The 27520-nt window shown below is 35.1% G+C and overlaps 1 protein-coding gene across 3 annotated transcripts in view; it reads left to right on the forward strand.

Moving 5' to 3' along the window:
- The window catches only part of ZRANB3 (zinc finger RANBP2-type containing 3), a 306476-nt gene that overhangs the window by 20004 nt on the left and 258952 nt on the right, over positions 1–27520 (forward strand). For all 3 annotated transcript variants that reach the window (XM_078451346.2, XM_078451347.2, XM_078451348.2), the window contains one exon: positions 988–1155. In XM_078451346.2, coding sequence (XP_078307472.2) covers positions 992–1155 — 164 coding nt within the window. In that variant the 5' untranslated portion in view covers positions 988–991. The remainder of the gene's footprint in view (positions 1–987; positions 1156–27520) is intronic.

Below are 27520 nucleotides of genomic sequence, written 5' to 3' on the forward strand. Positions count from 1 at the left end.
GTTTAGTGACTTAGTAAGACTTTTTCTTGCATAGATCTGAGAATTTACAGATATATGAAATTTTTATATAAAAAAATTAAAATGACATTTGTGGAAACCCAGTAGTGAGGAAAGTGCCAGTCAGGCAGTGATTCATTCTGTGGATTCGTTTGATTTAAAAGAATTCATTTTAATATTTAAAAACGAATCTCATTTAATAATGTTGAGTTAATATAATTATAAATTTGGAGTTGATGTCTTTGTATTTTATAATTTTTAAAATGCAGTTTTACCCCATTCTTAGAAAATCTGGTGTGATATGAAAATGTATATCTTAAAAGGATTAATTTTAAAAGACTTCCACTTTCTATAGGAAATCATTTCTTATTTTAAAAATTATTTAGTTTTTAGGTGCTGGAGGGGTCATCATTAAGCACAGTTCATGAGTTCCAGTCCCTTATAGGGTGAGCTCGAGCCCCACTTGGGATGAGCTCTGGGCTCTGCTTGGGGTGAACTCGAGCCCTGCTTTGGGTAAAACACGAGCCCGCTTCGGGTGAACCCCGCTTCTCTCTCTCTCTTTCTCGCTCTCTCTCTCTCTCTCTGGCCTTTGCTCACTTGTGCCCTCTCTCTCTCAAAAAAAAAAAAAATATATTTAGTTTTAAAAAATCCGGTTGATTTTTAACTTTTCAGTAAAACATTTATTGCTTAACACAGGGTTATGGTTATATTATGGTTCAGTTTGAAATACAAATGAAATAAAGGATGCTGGTTCCTAGATTGTGCATTGAGTAATTGCTTTTGGGCTCAGTGCTTTGAATTGTCTTAAGAGCTCATTTTGTGAAAGTTATTTAACCAATTTATGTAGATAGTATATCAAGTCTACTGATATAAGTACTTTAGTATTATTATTTATGTTTAATTCTCTAATACACGTAGTAATAACCATTTTCCCCATCCCTCCTCTTTGGTGATTTCTTTTTCTTTTCTTTCTTTTTTTTTTTTTTTTAGGAGCATGATGCCTAGAGTTCATAAGATAAAAAAGTCTCTTCCACCTCAGAATTCTTGTTTGACAAATGAATCTTATAAACAGTTGGATTTTTTGCCTGACAAACTAAGAGCAAAGCTGCTTCCTTTCCAGAAAGATGGCATTGCTTTTGCCCTCAGAAGAGATGGCAGGTAAAGTACTTTTTTCAAGACATACTAAAAATGTTAAGTTCTGGCAAGTATATATATATATAAAAGCAAAGGTCTGTGCAAACCATTCTTTTTCTATATACCTAGTATTCCCATTTATTTTTTTTATTATATCTTAAAATAATAATTTTAGGATATATCGTATTTTGCCTTCATTCTTTTTTTTTTTAACTTGTTTTATTTTTTATTTTTTCAAATTTACATCCAAATTAGTTAGCATATCGTGCAACAATGATTTCAGGAGTAGATTCCTTAGTGCCCCTTACCCATTTAGCCCATCCCCCCTCCCACAACCCTCCAGTAACCCTCAATTTGTTCTCCATATTTATGAGTCTCTTATGTTTTGTCCCCCTCCCTGTTTTTATATTATTTTTGTTTCCCTTCCCTTATGTTCATCTGTTTTGTCTCTTAAAGTACTCATGTGAATGAAGTTATATGATTTTTGTCTTTTCTCTGACTGACTAATTTCACTTAGCATAATACCCTCCAGTTCCATCCACGTAGTTGTGAATGGCAAGATTTCGTTCTTTTTGATTGCCTACCCCATTGTAATACCCCATTGTATATATATACCACATCTTCTTTATCCATTCATCCCATCGATGGACATATGGGTTCTTTCCATACTTTGGCTACTGTTGATAGTGCTGCTGTAAACATGGGGGTGCATGTGTCCCTTCGAAATAGCACACCTGTATCCCTTGGATAAATGCCTAGTAGTGCAATTGCTGGGTTGTAAGGTAATTCTATTTTTAGTTTTTTGAGGAACCTCCATACTGTTTTCCAGAGTGGCTGCACCAGCTTGCATTCCCATGCCTTAATTCTTGAGTGATACTTCGATTGACAATATAGCTCTACTATTTTTTTTTCTTCCAGCTCTACTATTTTTTAAAGTTTATTTATTTATTTTGAGAGAGAGAGAGAGAGAGAGAGAGAGCATGTGTGCATGCACGGATGAGGAGCAGAAAGAGGGAGAGAGAGAATCCCAAGCAGGTACTGCACTGTCAGTGCAGAGCCCACTGTGGGGCTTGATCTCACCAACCCTGAGATCATGATCTGAGCTAAAATCAAAAGTCGGACGCTTGACTGACTAAGCCACCAGGCTCCCCTACAGCTCTACTTTAATAGCCATTTTTTTTCTTAGCACTTTGAAGGTTGTATTCTATTGACTTATGTCTTTCATAGTTACCATTAAAAAGTGTGCTCTTGAGTCTGAAAAATTTACTTTACAGGTGACTTATTGATTACAAGGAGAAAAACTACAAAAAGGTCCTTTAGTATAGCCTATAGTGCTGTAGCTACAGACATAATGTGCTGCACAGGAATTATACAACATTCCTAACTGGTGTTCTTCCTGCAAATTACCTGTCCTTTAATCATGAGGAAACAGTGTAACCTGTTCAGAATGTGGGATTTTTGTTGGAAAATTGACCTGAACTCTTCAAGTGATACAATGGCATGAAACAACCAAGGGAAGTGATGAGAATGTCCTAAGTTGAGAGAGACCTAATAGTTAAAATATCTGAAAGTAATACATAAATCTTTAAAAAAAAATTTTTTTTTAACATTTATTCGTTTTTGAGAGAGAGAGCATGAGCAGGGAAGAGGCAGAGAACGAGGGAGACACAGAATCTGAAGCAGACTCCACACTCTGAGCTGTCAGCACAGAGCCCGATGCGGGGTTCGAACCTATGAACTGTGAGATCATGACCTGAGCTGAGGTCAGACGCTTAACTGACCGAGCCACCCAGGTGCCCCAGCAATATATAAATCTTGATTAGATCCTGGATAAGTAAAAAGAAAAGTTTTAGAGCACATATTTAAGATAAATAGGAAAATTTCATCTGTACTGTATTAAGAGTGATGAATAATGTCAGTTATCATGGATGAGGTAATGATGTTGTAGTTGAAAGAATGTTCTTGTTCTTGGAAAATGCATGATAAAGAATTTGGGATGTAGAATCCTGAGAACAGCCTACTTTCTACATTTTCCCAAAAGGAAAGAATATGTCCCACACATATATATGTGTGTTTATGTATGTTTAGAGAGACTTTGAGTCAGCCAAAATGTTAACACTGAATCTGGTGAGTGGTACAAGAGTGTTCACTGTAGTATTCTTTTTGGCTTTTCTGTCAGTTTGAAAATTAAAAAAAAAAGAAAAGGAAAAAAAAGAATCAGTCTAATTTTCATTCCTTTGTAGGTCAACTATCTTTTCTGATTAGATCCAATCTATCTGTATCTGTTATTAGGATTCTCTCTTGGTCTTCAGAGTTCTGCAGTTTCATTATAATTTATTCATTCTGGTTTTCTTTTTATATATTCTCCCTGAGATTATTGTGCATTTTTAATCTGGGATTTGTGTCATGTTGATTCTGGAAAATTCTCAGCTGTTACTTCTTTAAATATTGATTCTCACCCATTCTGTTTATTTTCTTTTTCTGCAATGTCTATTAGACTTAACCTTTTCCTCTTCCATTAATGTCTCATATTTTTTGTGTCTATCTGTGCGACATGATGGCTACTTTTAAAGATCTTTTTTTTAATAAGAGATCATGATTCAGTTTTTCTAGTCTGTTTAACTTACCTACTCAGTTGTTATTTTTAATTTTAATTTTTTATTTTTATCTTATTTTTCATTTAAATTTTAGTTATTTAACATACAGTGCAATATTAGTTTCAGGATAGAATTCAGTGATTCATCACTTACATATAACATCCAGTACTCCTCACAAATGTCTTGTTTAATACCCATCACTCATGTAGCCCATCTCCCACCCCCCTCCCTCCATCAACCTTCTGTTTATTCTCTATTGTTAAGAATCTCTTGGGGCATCTGGGTGGCTTAGTCAGTTAAGCATCCGACTTCAGCTCAGGTCATGATCTCACGGTTCGTGAGTTCGAGCCTCTCGTTGGGCTCTGTGCTGACAGCTCAGAGCCTGGAGCCTGCTTCGGATTCTGTGTCTCCCTCTCTCTCTCTCTGCCCCTCCCCCCCTCATGCTCTGTCTGTCTCTCTCAAAAATAAATAAATATTAAAAAAAATTTTTTTTAAGAATCTCTTATGGTTTGTTCCCCTGTCTCCTCTTTCCCCTTTCCCATTTATCCATCTGTTTCTTAAATTCCACATATGAGTGAAATCATATCGTATTTGTCTTTCTCTGACTGACTCATTTCGCTTAGCTTGATATGTCCTAGCTCCATCCATGTCATTGCAAATGGCAAGATTTCATTCTTTTTGATGACTAAGTAATATTCCTGTGTGTGTGTGTACACACACACACACACACACACATATATATATATATACACGCCACATTTTTTTTGTCCATTGATTAGTTGATGGACATTTGGGCTCTCTCCATAGTTTGTATATTGTTGATAATGCTGCTATAAACATTGGGGTGCATGTACCCCTATGAGACTGTAGTTTTGTATTCTTTGTGTAAATACCTAATAATGTAATTGCTGGATCATAGCATAGTTCTATTTTTAGTTTTCTGAGGAACCTCCAAACTGTTCTCCAGAGCGACTGTGCCAGTTTGCATTCCCATCAACAGTACCAGAGGGTTCCCTTTTCTCCACATCCTTGCCAATGCCTGTTGTTTCTTGTGTTGTTAATTTTAGCCATTCTGACAGGTGTGAGGTTGTGTCTCATCGTGGTTTGATTTGTATTTCCCTGATGATGAGTGATGATGTTGAGCATTTTTTCATGTGTCTGTTAGCCATCTGGATGTCTTTGGAAAAGTGTCTATTCATGTCTTCTGCCCATTTCTAACTTGGGTTATTTGTTTTTTGGGTGTTGAGGTTGATAAGTTTCAAAGTCTATATTTTGGATACTAACCCTTTATCAGACGTCATTTGCAAATATCTTCTCCCATTCTGTAGCCTGCCTGTTAGTTTTGTTCATTGTTTCCTTCACTGTGCAGAAGCTTTTTATCTTGATGAAGTCCCAATAGTTCATGTTTGCTTCTGTTTCCCTTGCCTTTGGTGATGTGTCTAGCAAGAAGTTGCTCCGTCCGAGGTCAAAGAGGTTGTTGTCTGTGTTCTCCTCTATCTCCTATTCAGTTTTTAACTTTTTTTAATGTTTATCTATTTTAGAGAGAGAGAGAGAGAGAGAGAGAGAGAGAATATTAGATAGAGAGGGAGACACAGGATCCAAAGCAGGCTCCAGGCTCTGAGCTGTCAGCACAGAGCCCAACGTGGAGCTCGAACTCATGAGACATGAGATTATGACCTGAGCTGAAGTCAGATGCTTAACCGATGGAGCCACCCATCACCTTTTCAGTTTTTAATGAATTTTTTGACATGATGTAGAAAATACATGGGGCAAAGTATACAGATTATAAGTATACAACTTGAAGAATTTTCACAGTATTGCCATCAGAAAGATAAAAAAATAGTACATTATCTGTATCCCAGAAACCTTTCTCTTGCCCCTTCCCAATCACTATTGCCTCCCTCCTCTCCAAAGGTAACCAACCATTTATCCTGACGACTCAAACCACAGATTACATTAATATGTTCGACTATATCATTGTAATCATCTGTATATACTCTTTTGTATCTGACTTCTTTCACTCAACATCATTGTGATAATGTTCCTTATTGTTGCATATGGTTGTAGTTGGTTCATTCTCATTGCCATATGTAAATAAACCATAATTCTTTTATTCATTCACTGTTGATGAATATTTGAGTTGTTACTAGTTTGAGGCTAGTAACTATGCTATGAACATTCGTATAGAAATCTCTTGGTAAATACATACATACACAAACATTTCTGTCATGTGTATACCAAGAAGTATAATTGTTGGGTTATAACATTTGTGTATATTACAAGTAAAAAACTGTCCATATCAGTTTGCCAGGGCTGTCATAATGAAATACCACAACTGGGCGACTTAAACAACAGAAATTTATTGTCTCACATTTCTGGAATCTAGAGTCCAAAATCAAGGTGTTAAAAGAGTTGATTCCATTTTAGGGTTCTGAGGGAAAGATGGCTGTCTTTTCATGTCATCCTCTCCCTATTTGTATCTATTCCCTTTTTTTTTTTTAAACTTTTTTTTTTTTTAATGTTTATTTATTACTGAGAGACAGAGAGTGCATGAGCAGGGGAGGGGCAGAGAGAGGAGGAGACACAGAATCCGAAGCAGGCTCCAGGCTCTGAGCTATCAGCACAGAGCCCAACGCGGGGCTCAAACTCACAAACCACGAGATCATGACCTGAGCTGAAGTCGAACGCTCAACCTACAGCCACCCAGGTGCCCGTCTTCCCTTTCTTTAAGGACACAAGTCATATTGGATTAAGGCCCATGCTAATGATCTAATTTTAATTAATTACATCTGCACTGACTCTATTTCCAAATCAGGTCACATATTGAGGCACTGGATGTTAGAACTTTAACATGCGAATTTTGTGGGGGGCATAATTCAATCCATATCTCAGCCAAACATTTTTCAAAGTGTACCAACGTTTACTTATTAGTGTGTAAGAGTCCCAGTTGTATTACATCCTCACCAACGGTTCTTACTGCGTGTCTTTAATTGCACCTTAGGTATCCTGGCAAGTGCATAGTGATATCCATTTAGGTTTTCATTTATACTTTTCTGATAACAAATGAAATTTAACACTTTTTCATATGCTTATTAGCCATTTGGTTGTCCTTTTATTAAGTGCCTGTTCATGTGTTACCTATTTTTCTTCTGGGCTGTTTGCCTACTTCTTAGCATTTTCTAGGAGTCTTTTGTCAGATATATATGTTGCAAATAAATGTTCTCAGGCTATGTTTTGCCTTTTCTCTTTCTTACTGATATCTTTTTTTGTTGTTGTTAAATATGAAATTTATTGTCAAATTGGTTTCCATACAACACCCAGTGCTCATCCCAAAAGGTGCCCTCCTCAATACCCATCACCCACCCTCCTCTCCCTCCCACCCCCCCACCCCCCCATCAACCCTCTCTTACTGATATCTTTTAATAACCACAAGTTCTCAATTTTAATGTCATCTTAAATACTCATTATCAGTCTTGTATTTTACACCTGACACTTTTTGCATCTTGTTTTGCAAACCTTTGTCTGCTACAAGGTTGTGAAGTTAATTTTCTGTCTTCTAAAAAGTTCATTGTTTTATTTTTTACATTCAGTTCTCCATTACACTTAGAGTTGATTTTTGTATGTGGTATCAGGTAGGGATCTGAGTTGATTATTTATTTATTATTTAATTTTGTATTTAAATGTCTGATTGATCCATTAGAATTTATTGGAAAGACTTAACTTTCTCCTGCTATATTAGACTTTTGTCATAAATTACATAACTTTATGTGGATCTTTCTAGATAAGTGCTGTCTAATTGGACTTTCTCCCATTATGCAAGTGTTCATATGTGTGCTATTTAATTCAGTAGTTATTAGCCACATGTGATTACTGAGCTCTTGAAATATGGCTAGTGTAACTAAGGACAGAATTTCATATTTTAACTAATTTTAATTAATTTAAATTTAAACAGCCATATATCTGGTGGCTACTGGATAGGACAGTACAGGTATAGATTCTTTATTTATCTGATTGCCAATCTTAATTATTGTAACTTAATAATAGACATCTGATCTAAGATAGTATAAGTCTTACAGCTTTATTTTTTCCAAGTTGCCGCAGCTGTTGTTGATTCTTTGTATTGCCTTTAAGTTGTAGAAATCAGGGACATCTGGTGTCTCAGTTGGTTAAGTGTCAGACTCTTGGTTTCTGGCTCAGGTTATGATCTCATGGTTTATGAAATCAAGCCCTACATCAGGGCTCTCAGCACAGAGCCTGCTTGGGATTTTCTCGCTCTCCCTCTCTTTCTCTCTTTGCCCCTACCCTCCCATGCTCACATGCTCTCTCTCAAAATAAATAAATAAACTTTAAAAAAATCATTTATCACTTTTCACCAAAAAATGTTGGGGTTGTAAATGGAATATTTTGCATCTGTATATCAGTTTGGGGGAGAGTTGATATCTTTATAGGATGGGGTATTTTAATCCATTATTATGCATTATTCTTCTGTTTATTTAATTGCCCTTCATTTATTTTCATCTCAATTATTGTTTCCCTTATTTAATTTTTTTCAATAAGATTTTATATTTTTAATATATAATTCTTTCTCATGTATCATTACACTTATTCCTAGATATGTAGTATTTTTGATGTTGCTATCAAATGTTATTTCCCCCCTCTGGTTGTTTTGAAGATTTTCTCTTTGGTCACTCAAAAGTTTTGCTATGTGTGATATGTCTAAGTTTCCATTTAAACTTCTTCATTTTTGGGTTGATGTCATTTATTTGCACTAGGAATATTCTCAGTCTCTTCAAATCTCTTCAAATTTTATTTTTGCCCCATTCTTTTCCCTTCTTGGTCTCCAGTTATACTTATATTAGACCTTTTCTCTGTGTCCTATATAGTGCTTATCTTTTGTATTTACTTATTTTTTAAAAATTTCTGTGCTTTACTTGGGTATTTGTTGTTTACCCATACTGTTGTTTACTAATCCCATCTCTTGCTATTAAATTAATTTATTGGATTTTCTAAAAGAAAAGACCATCGCTCAAAATACTTGAAACCAAAACTCATTCAATATGGCTGAAACAAAAAAGTTGAATTTACTACTTGGTAAAGCAAGGGAGAACTGTGCTCCTTAAAGACGGCAAACAAAGCAAAGAGTTGATATTGAATCAGACTTTGAGGAAGTTTGGAGTCTTTAAAAAGCAGGAGTGTTTAAGTGTTTGTTCAATAGCAGAATATACTTTAAGCTTTAGCTGACAAATGTCAAAGAACATTCAGTCCTTTCGTATCTTGAAATTGGAGAATAGGAACATTTTGTTTTCTGTTCTTGAGGTCAGATAGTGTATTTTTAAACTCTAGAATATCCAATTCCTATCTGCTGGTTATGTTGATAGTATCTTGTTTCTTCCCATGTTTTAATTCCATCGCTTCTTTCTGTAGATATTGAGAACATACTTATTTTACATATGTGATATCCTTTGGAGGCTAATTTTGCTTTTGTTCTTGTTATTCATGACTGTCTATTTCCCAGTGTATTTAATTTTTAAATTTTTTGTTTTTATAATTAGATAATCTTAATCTCTGTGAATCTTGAGAGACCTAAATAACGGATAAAGATTTTTAGGGAGGATTTACAAAATTAAGTTCTTGGTTTAGGGTTTCCCACATTTCAGAGGCAGTATAAATTCAAAACCTCAATGTCATCTTCAGGTAGGCTTGTGATTATGAATTTGTGGTTAATTATTGTCTCATGCCAAACATTAAGTTTCTTTATTGGCTTTAGAAAATTGAGATGTAATTAAATTTAATAAAATGCACAGGTTTTAGGTGTACATTTGAGTGGATTCTGATAGATGCCTACCCCTGTTTTTGAATACCTCTGTCAAGATATAGAACACTTCTATCACCCAGAAGAGGCCTCTTTATTTTCTTTATCAACCTCATCCTCATGAATTAGGCAATCAGTTATCTGACTTTTGTTACCAGAATATTTTTTATGGTTACTTGATGCTCTGTTTTTTTAACTTTTTATTTTGAAATAATTTCAATTTGGAGAAAAAAATATAGAAATAACTTTTATATACCTTTTACCTAGACTCACTAATTTCTAACATTTTACCAATTTTCCTTTACTATTTCATTCTTTCTCTTCTTTCTACACATACGCACATACACACAAGCCCACACACACATACACATGCACAGCATGTGCGCACACATTCGTATTTATTTTTTTCAAAGCCATTTGAGATTAGGTTGCATACGTCTTGCTCCTTTAACCTATGGTATTTGAGAATAAATAAATATTTTGGTGTTCCCAGGTGGCTTAGTCGGTTAAGCGTCTGACTTGATTTCAGCTCAGGTCATCATCTCATGGATTGTGAGTTCAAGCCCTGTGTTGGGCTCTGTGCTGACAGTGCAGAGCCTGCTTGGGATTCTCTTTCTCTGCCTCTCTCTCTGCCCCACCCCTACTCACACTCTCTATCTCAAAATAAATAAATAAACTTAAAAAAAAAAAAAAAGAATAGGGTGGCTCAGTTGTTAAGTGTCTGATTTTGGCTCAGGTCATGATCTCACAGTTCATGAGTTCAAGCCCCACATTGGGCCCTGTGCTGACAGCTTGCAGCCTTCAGCCTGCCTCAAATTCTGTGTCTCCCTCTTCTGTGCCCCTCCTCTGCTCGTGCTCTCTCTCAAGAATAAATAAACATTTAAAAAAAATAATAAAAATTTTTAAAAAAGAATAATTTGTATTTTAAGAACAAAAATATTCTCTAACATAGCCACTGTATAGTCATCGAATTCAAGGTATATAATCTTTAATCTCCATATATGTTGTCAATTATCAATCCTTTATAACAATTTTTTTTCTTTTGGTACAAGATCTAGTCTAGGATCACTTATTGCATTTTGTGATATCTCTTTCTTTCCTCTAATGTAGAACAGTTTCCCACATTTTCATGAAACTCGCTTTTTTTTTTTAAGAATATAGGCCAGCTTATTTTATAGAGTATATCTCAATTTTTAAAACATTTTCTCATGATAGGATTTGGACTGTGTAGCCCATTCTGGATTAGTACATAAGGGAGATACAAGTCCTGTCCTTCTCAGGTTATTGCTTTTGAAGGCATGCACTATCTGTCAGCATCTCCCTGGCAGTATTAATTTTGACTGCTTCTCAGTGTTGTAACTACAATAGTCTATCACTCTCTACCATCTAGTTACTATTTTTCCTTCCCAAAATTGTTGTCTATTTAACAAACAACTAACATCAGATGTTCAGACCATGTAAATATGCTTCTCTTACCCAATTTTCTCTCTTGGATTTAGCTTCATTACATATTCTTGCTCCAAATAATTTTTGCCCTGATAGTTGTGAAATGGTGATGTATTAATTAGGATTCTACGGTAAGGAAGAGCCCTCCTTTCTGTTTCAACAATCTCTCTCTCCTTCTCTTTCTATCTCTGCCTATCCATCCATCTACTCATTCATCCATTCTCAGGATGGACTCATGGATTCCTGTAGTATTCAGTGGGTTATAATTCCTTAATGTACTTTAGCTTACTTTTGTCTGTTTTGGAACTTGTCACACATAGAATCATGCAGGTTATATGGGCCTCTGTCTGACTTCTCTTGCTCAACATGTTTTTTAGATTCATATATATTGTTTTGATCTCTGAATATTAGACAGCTATTTTGTTTGTTCACTTACTGATGGACATTTGGGTTGGTTCCAGTTTGGGAGTCTTTACGAAGAAGATGGTATTAACATTCATGGACAAGTCCCTTTGTGGACATATTTTTAATTTTCTTTCTATTTTTTAGGGTAGGTGTCTGTTTTACTTTGTCAAAAAAACTCACCTTTTATCCATTTCATTAGCAATATAAGAATTCTAGGTGCTCTATGTCTTTGTCTGCATTTGGTGTTGTCAGTCTTTTTCAGTTTAGCCATTCAAAATGAGTGAATGAATCTTCAGGTGGTAGCTCATTGTTTTTTAATTTATATTTTCCAAATGACTAAGAATGTTGGCATAGTTCAACATATATTAATGTTTTGCATATATTTTAGTTACTGTTTGTCTTTTTATTACTGATTTGAAGGAGTTCTTTTATTCTGCATAGTGGACCTTTACCAGATACATGTATTGTAATATTTGCTCCCAATCTATGGTTTGCTTTTTAATTTTCTTTATAGTATTCTTTATGAACAGAAATTTTTAATTTTCATAGTATCTAATTTATCAAGTTTTTCTTATACAGTTAGTGCTTTTTATATTGTCACAAATAAGTCTTTTCCTACCCTAGGATCACAAATATGGTTCTTATGTTTTGAATTGGAAGCTTTCTAGTTTTAGCTTTTATGTTTTGATATGACTCCTCTTGCTTAATTTTTGTCTGTGGAGTGAAATAATAGTTCTAGGTTCAGTTTTCTTTCATATTTATATTCAGTTATTTTGGCACTATTTTTAGAAAAGACCCTTTTCTCCCATACATTTCCTTGATGCCCTTGTGAAAAGGCACTTTACCATATATATGTATAAATCTATTCTCAGGGGTTTTTTGTTGTTGTTGTTTTTTGCCGTGTGTGTGTGTGGTGTTTTTTTAAATTGTCACTTCTTTTCCATTTTTACTTCAGCTGTAGCTTTCTTTGGCTCAGGTTTTGTTTAGGAGACTCATTTCCACTGTGTACTTTGTATAGATCTAAGGCACTATTATCATTGCTGTGCTTAGCTGTTAAGTTTTAAGATTCCCTGTTGGTGAACTGGTGTAGCCACTATGGAAACCAGTGTGGAGGTTCCTCAAAAAATTAAAAATAGACCTACCCTATGACCCAGCAGTAGCACTGCTAGGAATTTACCCAAGGGATACGGGAGTACTGATGCATAGGGGCACTTGTACCCCAATATTTATAGCAGCACTCTCAACAATAGCCAAATTGTGGAAAGAGCCTAAATGTCCATCAACTGATGAATGCATAAAGAAATTGTTGTTTATATACACAATGGAGTACTACGTGGCAATGAGAAAGAATGAAATATGGCCCTTTGTAGCAACGTGGATGGAAGTGGAGAGTGTGATGCTAAGTGAAATAAGCCATACAGAGAAAGACAGATACCATATGTTTTCACTCTTATGTGGATCCTGAGAAACTTAACAGAAACCCATGGGGGAGGGGAAGGAAAAAAAAGAAAAAAAGAGGTGAGAGTGGGAGAGAGAGCCAAAGCATAAGAGACTCTTAAAAACTGAGAACAGGGGCGCCTGGGTGGCGCAGTCGGTTAAGCGTCCGACTTCAGCCAGGTCACGATCTTGCGGTCCGTGAGTTCGAGCCCCGCGTCAGGCTCTGGGCTGATGGCTCGGAGCCTGGAGCCTGTTTCCGATTCTGTGTCTCCCTCTCTCTCTGCCCCTCCCCCGTTCATGCTCTGTCTCTCTCTGTCCCAAAAATAAACAAAAAACGTTGAAAAAAAAAAAATTTAAAAACTGAGAACAAACTGAAGGTTGATGGGGGGTGGGAGGGAGGGTAGGGTAGGTGATGGGCATTGAAGAGGGCATCTTTTGGGATGAGCACTCGGTGCTGTATGGAAACTAATTTGAGAATAAATTTCATATAAAAAAAAAAAAAAAGATTCCCTGTTGGTATTTTCAGACACCTGCCTTGTTCCCTATAGCTTTACCACTAACCTATCACTCTGGTTTTGATTTTCTTTTTTATTTCTGACCATTATAGATTTTTTTTTAACTTTTCTTCAGGTAAGCTCTGCATTTTGAAAGACAGTAATTTATCTAATTTAGCATTTCTAGGTGTTTGCAAAGGGAAGGATCTGAGACTTTCTAAACCACCATAGCACTGGGAACAGAAATCTTACTGTTAAGTCTTCATTCATTAGAGATTATACTCGTTATCATTGGAAAAGTACCCTTATTATAAAATTACTTAGTTCTTTTCTATTGTATTCTGAATTTAATTTTGTGTAATTAATTTCCCACGATTTCTTTCTGACCTTATTTTCCTTGCATACCTTTAACCATCTTTCTATTTTTCAACATTTTTGAGACACTTCTTTCAGATGAGTTTTTATGTTCCAGGATTTCACTTAGTGATTCAGTTTGTCTTTTCTTTTAAATAGTATTAAGTTCACTTTTGTTCTTTGACATTAGAGTTGTATTTGGTCTTAATTCTGTCATCATAGCATTTGTTATTATTTCTGTTCCTAAAAATTTTACTATATAATCACTATATGATCCACTAAATATATTACTATAGTAGCATCAAAGTTTTCTTCATGTTTAGTATGCACTTTTAGTAATTTGAAAGTTTGGAGTGTGAATTCGTTGATAATCTTTATAACTACAGCTTTGCATAATATAGTTGATTCTCTATTTTATTAGCTGGTATTTTCTTATTTCCAATTGTGTATAGTGACATTTTGGTGTTTACCCTTCTTTTAAACCTTTATGTCCCTCTTTCCTAGCACATCATATTAATTGGTTAAATCATGTTTCTTGTTATTCACCTTTGTATTTTTAAAAGTACTTAAATTTGTTCCTATAAATACTTACATATTTTTGTCAACTTTAAATGATCTTTGCCTTTTTCTTCTGTTTAGTTCTTGTTAGGTATGTAATTTCTGTGTTGTCATTGTCTGTAACTGTTAAATTCTTTTTTTGTACCCAGATTATTTAAACAGCTAAGTGGTTCAATTGCTTCCCTCCAGTCCTTTTTGTTTCTGCAGTGTTCTTTGGTTGGGATAATCTTCTCAAAGTTCTTGTAGCAGGGCTAATACGAAGTCAATTACTCAGGTTCTTGCATTTAAAAAATGTCTTTTCACCACGTTTCTACCAAATGACAAATTGAGTAAGAAATTTCTCAGTCTCAGTTTCATTGCTGGCTTATGTAGTTATTGCTGTACTATTTGTTGTAGTCAAGCCTGAGAGCTGCCTGGTTTTTTTCTTCTTACAGATGGTTGATTTTTTTTGTTTTTCTTACTACTTATTTTGGCAGTCTAGTACTAGGGTGTATCTAGGTGTTGACACTTATATTTGTGCTATATTATTTTATCCATATTTTATATATATTTTTTAATTTTTGGAAACTTTTCTTGAATTATTTTGAAAACTGTTTTTCAGTTCTTTTATTTTTCTTGTTTGAAGAAGATTTTCTTCTTTGAAGACACCAGGTATGCCCATGTTGATTTGTCTTTACCTGTCATCCCTGTCATTTGTATTTTTGTCCTTTTCTTTTTTAATTTATTTTTTCTCTAAAACCCCTTTGCTTTCTTTATTCCCTTTGAAAATGTCCTTTCATTCTTGTCTTATGTGTACTCTCATATGTATTTATATACATATTTATTTATTTATTTATTTAGCAGTACCTATTCTCTCCCGTTTCCATTTCAGTGGTGTTTATTTTTATTTTACTTCTCTTTCAGGTCACATTTAAGTTCTTCATATTTCTTGCCACAGCTTCCCCAAATCCTGTACCTCTGCTTTGTGTTTCTTGTGTTTTATATTTTTATTTTTAATTTTGTAATGTTTATTTATTTTTGAGAGAGAGAGACAGAGAGACAGAGAGACAGAGTGCAAGCTGGGGAGGGGCAGAGAGACAGGGAGACACAGAATCCGAAGCAGGCTCCAGGCTCTGAGCTGTCAGCACAGAGCCTGATGTGGGGCTCAAATTCACGAACCCTGAGATCATGACCTGAGCTGAAGTCGGACGCTTAACCGACTGAGCCACCCAGGTGACCCTGTGTTTCTTGTGTTTTAACGTGCTTGCTTCTTTAAGTTTAAATTTGTGGCAAAATGTTTGACTATGATTTTCTTCTGCTTCATGGGTACTTTTTTCTTATGTGTTTTTCCATTTGGTTTTCCTTTTTTCCCCATTTTATATTCATAGAATTGATTTTTTTTCTTTCTTTTAGTTTCTTTTCTTTTTTAGTTATTGCTCTTTATTCATTGAGGAACATTTTTTTCCTGACCTTATTTGCAAAAGATTACTTGAGAGAGGGCTAGAACAATGTTTTAGACTAACACAACTATTCTCTTTACGACACTATTTTTATATGTATTTATTTATTTTATTATATTTCCTGAGCTAAAAGAAATCAACACAGCAGAGTAGCTAATGGTGCAAAGTCTGTCACTCCTGCCCTTACACTGCTTTCCCCTATCTGGGATTTTTCACTGAAGGCCTTGCCTTCTCTGCTTCTCCTTATAGCCAGGCTGCACCCAGGGATACTCTGGTCACCAGTCTATTTATCCTCTCGTGCTGATACAAAGAAAGGATTCTTGATTGTAATACAAGTATCCCCCTCACTTTGGAAGTATGCCTTGCTGTTTTGTTTTGTTTCCCTGAGATGTGTGGCCACGTGTTCTTTCTAGATAGATAGACCACTTCAACTGTTATTGTTGTTGTTTTTAATATTTCATATTTTTGGTAACCCATTCTCTTTTTTGTCTAGTTTTCAAACATGATAAGTAACCATGCATTAAATTTTTGAATCTATGCTCCACGAAGTGGAGTATTGGATCCTTTACTTAGGTTTATTAAATGATTATTTAAATACATGTATTTATGTCTTGTTATGTGTACCTGTGGATTTACATAGTTAGAAATAATGGACATACATAATAATATATGAAATTTTCAGTATATAGTTGAACTAGAAGAAGGTTTGCTGTATGGCATTTGCTTATTCACATCTGATAAGGTGGAAGAAGCCTGTTATTGAATGAATTATTAGGCTTGTCACTGTTACCTTTATCATTAGATAATACTCTTTGTATGGGTAGTATTCTGAAATAAACTGTATTTCATTTCTTCTGAAAAATCCTGGCAGAACAATTTGTTTTAATTATCTGACTGCATGGAGGAAGAGAAGACTTTGTGGTATTTAAAGCTTTTGGAAAAAAGTATAAGAGATGATTTTGTAGTAGTTTGTATTCTTCAAAGGTATCACTTGATGACAGCCTAATTGCTTCCATTGTTTTCTTTTCTCTCCTAAAATTGAATAGTTTTCTGTTCTATTACCCATTTAGATATACTGCTTTTGTAGTATTACAGTCCTTCTTGTTTGGCTGAATGTAGATTGAATTTTTGCATCAGTGAACAAATATATTGAAACACCTGATGGTTTTGCCATGAGAAATTTCTTTGTTAAACTATTTTAATATTAGGGTGTAAATCACCATGCTTATCATCCCAACTTAATATGAGGTTAATTAGGTGAAAGTATGAATGAACCTTGAAGTATGGGTGTAAAAAAACCAGAAGAAACAAGTTACACAATATTACTTAATAATTTTATACAGTCTGAGTAATCTGATTTATGAAACACAAAATCTTGCTATTCTAAGTAGTATTAATGAAAAAACATTTTTTTACATGTTTTATTTTATTTTTTGAGAGACAGAGCGTGAGCCAGGAAGGGGCAGAGAGACAGGGAGACACAAATTCCAAAGCAGGTACCAAGCTCTGAGCTGTCAGCACAGAGCCTGATGCAGGGCTCAAACCCATGAATGAGAGATTATGACCTGAGCCAAAGTTGGATGCTCAACAGGCTGAGCCACCCAGGCGCCCGTAAGTAGTATTAATTTAAGTTTTAGAATAACGTCATTGTTTTGTACCCTCCCCAGGCAGCTAGGAGCCTATGGTGTCTAGAGAGAGACTTGGCTGTGTCGAAAAGAGTTGTTGATGCATACATACATCAACACATATACATTTTGCACAAGCTAGAAGAAAAGCAAAAATAATAAGTGGGAGTACATTAAAATAAAAAGCTTCTGCACAGCCAAAGATACTGTCAACAAAATAAAAAAGCAGCCTATTGAATGGGAGAAAATATTTGCAAACCATATATCCATTATATCAATTAAGGGTTTAATATCCAAAATGTGTAACTTCATAGCAAAATACCTCAAGTAATGCAATTTAAAAATGAGCAAAGGACCTGAATAGACATTTTTCCAAAGAAGACATATAAATAGTCTACAGGTACATGAAAAGGTGTCCAACATTACTAATCATCAGGGAGTTGCAAATTAAAATCATAATGAGATACTAGCTCATACCTTTTAGAAAGGCTATTATCAAAAAGACAAGAGATAACAAATTCTGGTGAGGATGTGTAGAAATGGGAACCCTTGTGCACTGTTGGTGGGAATGTAAATTGGTAAAGCCGTTACGGAAAACAGTATAGAGTTTTCTCAGCAAATAAAAAGTAGACGTACCATGTGGTCCAACAACCCTATTTCTGGGTATATATCTGAAGGAAATAAAATCAGTATCTTGAAGAGAGATCCGTAACACCATGTTCATTTTAGTGTTAGTCACAGTAGCCAAGACATAGAAACAACCTAAGTGTTCATTTATGGGTGAATGAGTAAAGAAAATGTGGTATGTGCATATATGTGTGTATGTTTGTCTATATAAATATATGTTTTTTTTTAACAGTGGAATATTATTCAGCCATAAAAAGAAGGAAATTCTATCCTTTGTGACAACATGGATGAACCTTGTCAGCATTATGCTAAATGATGTGTCAGAGAAAGACTAATGCTGTATGATCTCACTCCTACATGGAGTGTAAAACCACTGAATTCATAGAAACGAAGAGTAGATTAGTGGTTGCCAGGGACTGGGGTATGGGGGAATTTGGGACATGGTGGTTGAAGGGTACAAATTTTCAGTTGTAAAATAAATAAGTTATGAAAATCTAATGGATAGTGTGATGACTATAGTATACTTGACTATATACTTTTTACGTGAAGGTTACTAAGAGAGTAGATCTTAATTGTTCTCACTGCAACAAAAATTGATAACTAACTATATATGCTGATGGATATGTTAGCTAACTTTATTGTGGAGTCATTTCAAAACATACACATATATCAAATCATCACATTGTACACATTAAACTTAAGCAACATTATAAGCTGATTGTATCTCAATAAAGCTGGAAAAAATAGGTATACATTTTAATAGATGAGCTTAACTGCTGCTCTCATTTTAGGTAAACCCACTTAAAATCAAACTTCTTTATTTGAAAGTATCCTTTCATTTGAGGAATAAAGTTGTGTGCTTTGGTCAGCATATATACTAATTCCTGATGGAGATATATTTAAAAGCAAAACTGCAGTACCACTACTCACCCACCAGAATGGCGTGATTAAAAAAAAAAAAATCAGAGATGTGAAACATCTGTAATTATCTTATACTATTGTTAGAAAAGAAAATTGGCATAGCTACTTTGGAAAACTATTTGGCGTTACCTTCTCTAGATGAGCATATGCATATTCTGAGACCTAGTAATCCCATCCCTAGGATAGGGATATATGTTCATATATATATGTTCACTATAGGAATGCTCTTGACAGCATTATCCGTAATAGCTAACACTCAATTGTCCCTCAACAGCAGAATGGGAAGTAATTGTAGTATATTCATACAATGGAAAACTTAAAACAATGAGAATGAACAAATTATGGCTACTATAACAACTAGATGAGTCTTACAGACATGGTGTTGAGTGAAAGAAGCTACACATAAAAGAGTACATACATTAACTGTATATGTCCATTTATATAAATTATATATGTAAGATACTAATTTTTTTATTATAATTTATATAAAATAAATATAACGTACTAATTTATGGTATTAGAACTCAGGCAATGGTCACCCTTAAATGGGAGAGCATTGTGAAAGGAAGAGGGTCAGTCACAAGGGGGGTGGGCCTTCTGGGGGTGTTGATAGTATTCTGTTCCTTCCTCTTGGTGCTGTTATATGGGTATCTTCATTTTATGAAAATTCATCAAGCTCTTAAGATTTATGTAATTTTCTATATTATTATTTTTTAATTTTTTTTTAATGTTTATGCATTTTTGGGAGAGAGAGAGACCGAGTGCGAGCAAGGGAGGGACAGAGAGAGGGGGAGACACAATCTGAAGCAGGCTCCAGGCTCTGAGCTGTCAGCGCAGAGCCTGACACGGGGCTCGAAGTCACAAGCTATGAGATCATGACCTGACCCGAAGTCGGATGCTTAATTGACTGAGCCACCTAGGACGCCTATATTTTTTACACTTTAATAACAAATTTACCAAAAATATTAAATGAACTTTGCTTTTAAATACATATATACATATATATATACACACACATATGTAATATGTATTTTAAGCCTAGAGCACTACAGAAATATTTGTGTTTCTCTACTTTATCAAAACGTATGCGAAAAAAATTTTTTTTGGACATGGACGTTCATAGTAGCTTGATTGATAATAGGCAAAAACTGGAAAAATTCAATGTCCACTAACTGTTGAATTGATAAGTTATGACACACTACTGTTCAGTAAAAGATATCAACTATTAATACATGCATCAACATGGGAAAATTCAAAAATAATTAAACTTGAGTGAAGGAAGCCAGCTCTCCCCTCCCATGAAGAGTATGTACCATATGATTCCATTTGTATAAAACTCTGGAAAATGCAAATTAATCTCTAGAGACAATCAGATAGGTTAATGATTTGTAGTCTAGTTCAAAACTTTTTGTAAGTGCTCTGAGCACTAAGACAAATGTAGCCTCTAATTGTTGGATATATATCATTTATTTATATTATATAAAATTTGTTAATTTTGTTATTTTATACTCTTTTGAATTTTATGCTCTCTTAATCCACCACTTGAAGAGAGGCATTTGTTAAAATGCTCTTCTGTGTTTGCCAGTTTAACTCTTGTACTTCTGTTGCTTTTTGTTTTCCATATTCTGAGGTTATGTTATTCATTGTAAGCAACTTTATAATTGCTGCATCTTCTTAGAGAATATTTCCTCTGTTACTTTTTCGTTATGATACCTAGTAATGTTTTCTGACTGAAAGTCTGTTTTAATATTGATATAGTAATACCAGCATTCTTTCTGTTAGTAATTTCCAGCCATATCTTTTCTTTTACTTTCAACTTCTTTATATTCCTAAGTTGTAAGGATTCTTAATAATATTTGTTAATATTTCTTAACAAATTCTTAATAATACACACACATATGGTTTTTATATATGTAACCTAAACTTGTTAATACTCTGTTTTCTGGAGGCACCTGAGTGGCTCAGTCAGTTGAATATCCAACTCTAGCTCAGGTCCTGATCTCAGAGTTTGTGAGTTCAAGCCCCACATTGGGCTTGCTGCTGTTGGCCTGTCAGCACAGAGCCCGCTTTGGATCCTCTGTCCCCTTCTCTCTCTGCAAGTCCCCGGATGGCTAAGTTAGGTGAGTGTCCAACTCTTGATTTTGGTTCAGATCATGATCTCATGGTTTGTGAGTTTGAGCACTGTGTTGAGCTTCTCACTAGCAGGGCCAGGCCTGCTTGGGATTCTCTCTCTTTCTTTCCCTCTTTCTCTGCCCCTCTCCTGCTCTCTCTCTCTTTCTCTCTCTCTCTCTCTCTCTCTCAAAATAAATAAACTTAAGAAAAATCCTGTTTTCTTATACTACCTTATCAGTCAGTTTTGATAAGGAATAGAATTATATTCAGATGGTTCAATTTACGATGTTTTTAATGAGAGACTATTAGGAGGTATGGGTGGGTGAGAAGAGCCAGCATTTAGTTTGAGCACTAAGAAACCAGCAGTAAATAGTAGTCATCATCGTCCATTTTGGGTGATTTTCATGTTACATGTACCTAGCTATCCACCCATTTCTCTCTCATTTGTATTGAAGTAGTTGACACTTGTTACATTCATTTCAGGTGTTCAGCATAGTGATTTGACAGCTGTTATGCTGTGCTCACCAGAGGTGTAGCTATCATCTGTCACCATACAACCCTATTACAATACCACTGACTATATTCACTATGCTGTACCTTTCATCCCCCTCAGTTATTCAGTCCATTACTGGCAGCCTACATCTCCCATTCCACTTCACCCATTTTGCCCCCACCCCCTTCCCCTTTGCCAACTATTGGTTCTCTGTATTTGTGGATATGTTTCTTCTTGTCTGCTTGTTCTTTTGTCTTTTAGATTCCACATATAAATGAAGTCATATGATACTTGTCTTTTTCTGACTTAATTTATTTGGCATAATATGCTCTAGGTCCATCCATGTTTCGCAAATGGCAAGGTCTCATTCTCTTTCATGGCTGAGTAATGTTCCATTGTATATATATGCCACATCTTCTTTATCCATTCATCTTTCAGTGGACGCTTTTAGGTTGCTTCCATATCTTGGTTATTATAAATAATGTTGCAGTGAAAGTAGGAGTTCTCTTTATATGTAGACACATGTATGTATGTTATGTATATGTATGTGTGTACACACACACACTTCACAAGTAAAATTAAAATTAAGACTATATTTAAAATCACTGCAAACACTGATGGGTTATAAACAAATATGATGGTATAAGAGTTTAAAATAATAAAGGAAATTTAAGTCATTAGAAACGTGGAGAGCTGAATACTTGTTGGATTTACAGGTTATCCCTCAACAGAGTTTTGCAATACAATTACCCAAAGTTTTATACTAGAAAGAAATTTTTTTTTTAAGTGCAGTACTGGCCTTTGTTTTATCTAGAAGAATTTATATCATGGAATTTTTTAAGTGTATTCAAAACTAGAAGAGTATATGGAGCAGTCATGTAGTTATTACCCAACTTTAATAATTGTGAGTATTTCGAGTCATTTTTTGTTCTATTCCGTATTTCCTCCATACAAACATACTTTTCTTTAGCTGGCATGTTTTAAAGTAAATTAAAGAAATTATATCTTAACCATGAGCACTTTAGCATTAATCTCAAAAAACAGGGATTTAAAAAATAATTACAATGTAATTATCACAGCTAATAAATTCAAGGTAATTAATTCATTACATATATTATGTGGTCCATATTAAAATTTCCCCACTTATCTCAAAGTGTCTTTGTACTGTTGGTTTTTTTCATATCAGATCAAAACAAAGTCCACACATTGCATTTGGTTAGCTCTTTAACTTACATATCAGCAATTTTTTAGGAATATTATATTTTTGCTTACATATTTGCCTTATTTTGGTTTACCTGGGTGGCTCATTCTATTAAGTGTCTGACTCTTGGTTTTGGCTCAGGTCAGGATCTCACAGTTGTGAGATCAAGCTCTGCATCAGACTTCTCTCTGAGCATAAAACCTGCTTAAGATTCTCTCTCTCCCTCTGCCACTCTTCACTGCTCACATGCTCGCTCTCTCTCTTTCTCTCAGAATAAAACAAAACAAATTGGCCTTATTTTAAAATTTTTCCTTGTTTCAACTGCATTGTTTTTAATATAAGGGAACATTCTGTGATGAATTTATTTTTTTTAATTTTTTTTAATGTTTATTTATTTTTGAGACAGAGAGAGACAGAGCATGAACAGGGGAGGGGCAGAGAGAGAGGGAGACACAGAATCTGAAACAGGCTCCAGGCTCCGAGCTGTCAGCACAGAGCCCGATGCGGGGCTCGAAATCACGGACCGTGAGATCATGACCTGAGCCAAAGTCGGACGCTTAACTGACTAAGCCACCCAGGCGCCCCTCTGTGATGAATTTAAATATCCAGTAGCGCTTTGCCTTTTTCATGAATCCTCAAAATAATCTAAAGGAATAAATTAATACTTTAATGACTGGTCTTTCCAGAAAGTATCTGCATAGTGCCTACTCTGGTGCCCTGCACTTGATAACACTGACGTGAAACAAAAAAGGAGGTTGTGTTTTGGCTATAGCTGGCCTTATGTCTGTCTGTTCAGTTTATTCTACCATTGCAATTATGGGCATATTCTCAGAACTTTGTGAAGTGGGGAATGATAACATGATGCTCAGTTCAAGAGCGATACCCCCAAAATATCAGATTTAATTATTGTGGATTAGTAATTTAAGTATTTATCAGTAGATGAAATATATCTAGGAACATCCAGGGTTTCAGAATGACTTCAGTCAGAGAAGTAGATGGAGGACAGGAAGAACATACTCTTTAGCAGTAAAGACACAGTAACTGAGACCCCAATGTTAAGTGATTAATTCATGTGTAAGTGTAGACTTAGTGACTAGACCTGATTAGACTATTGCATATGGAAGGTCAGACTTTCATCAGTAACAAGTCTGCTTTTTTATTCAGAAACTAGACTTATGGGAATAGTGACAAAAATAAGGAGCATGTTACTGATCAGTAGTTACTGTTTCTGACATCAGTTAAAAGTAGTCACTGGGAGAGTGAATGGTTGTTTCTGTCATTAGAAAGAGAGGAACCAAATGAAGCACAAAGTGAAACAGCCTTTTGGTCTGCAGAAGAAAAATGCCACCATTCCTGCCTGCTCCAGAAGGCAGAGGCAGATGGCCAATACCTTGCAGTAAGTTCTGTATGTGAATGGTGTGGGTGGTCTGTGTTGGGGTCACAACCTTTTGAGTTTCCTCTTAGTTCTGGGTCTGTGATGCCTCTCTGGTATTTATATACACTTTCCCCCTTTAAGAATATTTAACGTTCATCCTGTCATGATCACTGAACTGTGTAGAAATCAAACCACAGGTATTGTTAAAAATATTTCAACATCCATTCTTTTGTACAAGGAGATTCAGGGCAAGAATTGGGGTCAAACGTGGCAGATTCCAGTGAATTCATATTCGTTATTCCAACTGGCACATAACTAATTCTTGATTTTAGTGTCATAGATTTCAGTAAGTACATTTGTCTATCAGGCAAGGTACGTTTTTCTTATAAGAGGGGGATTTTTTATAAAAAAATTTTGGCAGGGAATTCTGGACCTGAGAATCATTTCTACTCCTCTGGGCCACACTGCCACCTGGGGGCCAAGAGGAAAGATCTCATGGTATTGTCCTAGCCAGTACCAGAAATCTTTGACATTGACCTTGATTTTATTAAGACAGATACCAAGACACCATTATGTATTAGTAGATACCAAAATAATGCAGTTGGTTTACCTAGTGGTGTGGTCTGATACAATATTATAAAAACATATTTAAAAATTTAATGTGGGGGTGCCTAGGTGGCTCAGTTAGTTGGTTGAGTGGCTCTTGGTTTCGGCTCAGGTCAGAATCTCATGGTTTCATGGGTTTGAGCCCTGTGTCAGGGGCTACTGACAGCATGTAGAGCCTGCTTCGGATTCTCACTGTTTCTCTCAAAATAAATACATAAACTTAAAAAAAAAGTTAATGTCATACTCCCATATTCTTTTTCTGTCTTTCACTTTTCCCCTATACTATAGGGTGTTACCAGCTCTCTTGAGACAAAGCTAATGTATGTTTTCTAAGTCCTTTTTTGTATATCCTGCAGCTTAGTACTTACATAGAGTATTATGTGAGTACTGCTAATAGTTTCTTATTTATACCATAAAATTAATTAATGAATGTCTTTCTCCTAGGAGAAATATTTTGAACGTATATAAACATTTTTGTACTATTGATATGTATCTCTTTACTTTTTTTAGGGGCGCCTGGGTGCTCAGTCGGTTAAGTTTCCGACTTCAACTCAGGTCATGATCTCACAGTTCGTGAGTTTGAGCCCCGCATCGGGCTCTGTGCTGACAGCTCAGAGCCTGGAGCCTCCTTCGGATCTGTGTCTCCCTCTCTCTGCTCCTCCCCGGCTCATACTCTGTCTCTTCTCTCTCAAAAATAAATAAACATTAAAAAAAATTTTTAATGAAAGATGATTTTTGTTACTATGTATTATTTGACACTTTAAAATGTATAACTGAAGGACAAAAATTGTGTTTCCACTTATATGAGGTACCTACAACAGTCAAATTCACAGAAAGTAGAATAGTAATGGCCAAAGGCTGGAGATAGGAGGGAGGTAATGGGGATTTATTGTTTAATGGGTGTGGAGTTTCAGTTTGGAATGATAAAGTTCAGGAGATGGGCAGTGGTGATAGTTACACAGCAATGTGAATGTACTTAATACCTCTGAAGTGTACACTTAAACATGGTAAAATGGTAAGTTTTCTGTTAAATATATTTTACCACATTAAAAAATGTATTACTTTACTAGTATTACTGAGTGGTATACTTTCTTAAGGTCTAGGAATGAGTAGGCAGCTGAATTTAATTTTAAAAAGCACGTACTAGGTGCTAGAAGCTTCATTTGTATAAATAAGGCTATAACCCTATGTGGAATAAAGTTATTAGCTTTCTTTAACCCCTTAAGAAGCTAAAGGTCAAAGAGGGTCTTTTATAACAGATTTACCAACAGCTTAACTGTTTGCCCAGCTCTCAGGTTAATTTGTCAGGAGTGTCTGATTTGTAGGCAGAGAAGAAATGTAGCTGAGATTTGGACCTATTTCTGCTCGACTCTACATCATGTGCTCTTTATATTCTATTCTTTCTACCCTCCATGGAAATATTGCAGGTTTGCCTTACAGGGAAATGCTGACATGGCATTCTGTTGTACTGTAGATTCTGACATGTCATGGTTCAAGACTAGAAAACAGTCTGTAAGAGCAAAGTGAGCATCCTGAAATAACCCCAAGCTGTGTGTAACATCTGTGAGCTTTAAACAGGTCATGTGTAATTTGAGTAGACTATATAAGGTGGATATGACTCATGCACCAACAGGTCATCTAATATAGTATTTTTTTTTAATTTAAATTAGTTTTCCATCAGACATAAGGTTGGTGCTTCTTTTCATAATAGTACGAGTCTCTAAGGGAAGAGGTTCATTCTTGGATGTGCTATTTTAAATTGCATTCTTCATTCCTATATGCTTCTCTTGCCTCCTTTGGGAGACTCCTTCCTTCCAGTGTGAGAAAACTAAAGTTATCTCATGATAAATAATTTAATAAAGAAGTCTCAGTGTAATGATTTTTAAACTCTAGTCATGAAACCACTGTCTTCCAGTGATGCTCCAAGCAAAGGAATTTAGGCATAAACAACAAAAAAGATCTGGATATTCCCTTTATATTTGTGGTCATCTAATCTTACATATATAGCCGTTCAATTAGCCTTGGAATTGGTTTGACCATCATTAGTATTCCTGGGAATAATTCCTCAGTAAGAATGTAGTTGCTAAATCACTGCCTAATTACTTGATTTTCTCTATGTACAAAAATAATATTTGTAAAACACCTAGGTTTTTAAATAAAGTTATGATATTTGATTACAGTAAAACAATTCATATATTTTGTTAACATGTTCCCCAAACTCTTATAGTACTGGAACATACTAGAATGCCTCTTTGGAGCCAAGGAGTTTGTTGCTGACATAGTAATAATTTGGTTGTTTGCACATTTCTTTAAAATATTAAAATGTTCTGAGTTTTCATAGTCTTTAAATAACTTGGGGTGAGATGTTATCTCTGAAGTGTTGGCTTGTGAGTGGGAGGCAAATTATATGTTACAGTGTTATATAAAACTGACTCATATGAGTGGGTGAAAAATCCCAAGAATACCAGACACCCACACTTGAAAAAGCCAATATGTGTCATTTCTCTTTACACCATGTTCCAGCAGGCTTATTAATGGAGCTGCATTCATTAAAGAAGGCTTTATAATTTCTTTCATTGCCTTCATGAATATCCTCCTGTTAAAAAAAGTGAAGTAACATTTTTTGTTATTTAAAAAAATCATTGTTCATAGGACAAAAAGTTTGATTCAGCATTTGAAGTAATTCACATCTCTATGCTGCAGTTTTTTTTTTTTTTTTTATATTAGTTAAATCAAGAGAATCAGACATGCCTAATTTTGGAGTATTGTAGAATATTTTTAAGTCCTATAAATACAATTAAATTCTCTTTTAGCAAGTTGTATTCCAGGTCTTGATAAACACCTCATACTGTTTAACTGAATGAAAATAGTATATTGTATGGGAATG

This window comes from Panthera onca, chromosome C1 (assembly GCF_046562875.1).
Source record: "Panthera onca isolate mPanOnc1 chromosome C1, mPanOnc1 haplotype 2, whole genome shotgun sequence".
Lineage (NCBI taxonomy): Eukaryota > Metazoa > Chordata > Mammalia > Carnivora > Felidae > Panthera > Panthera onca.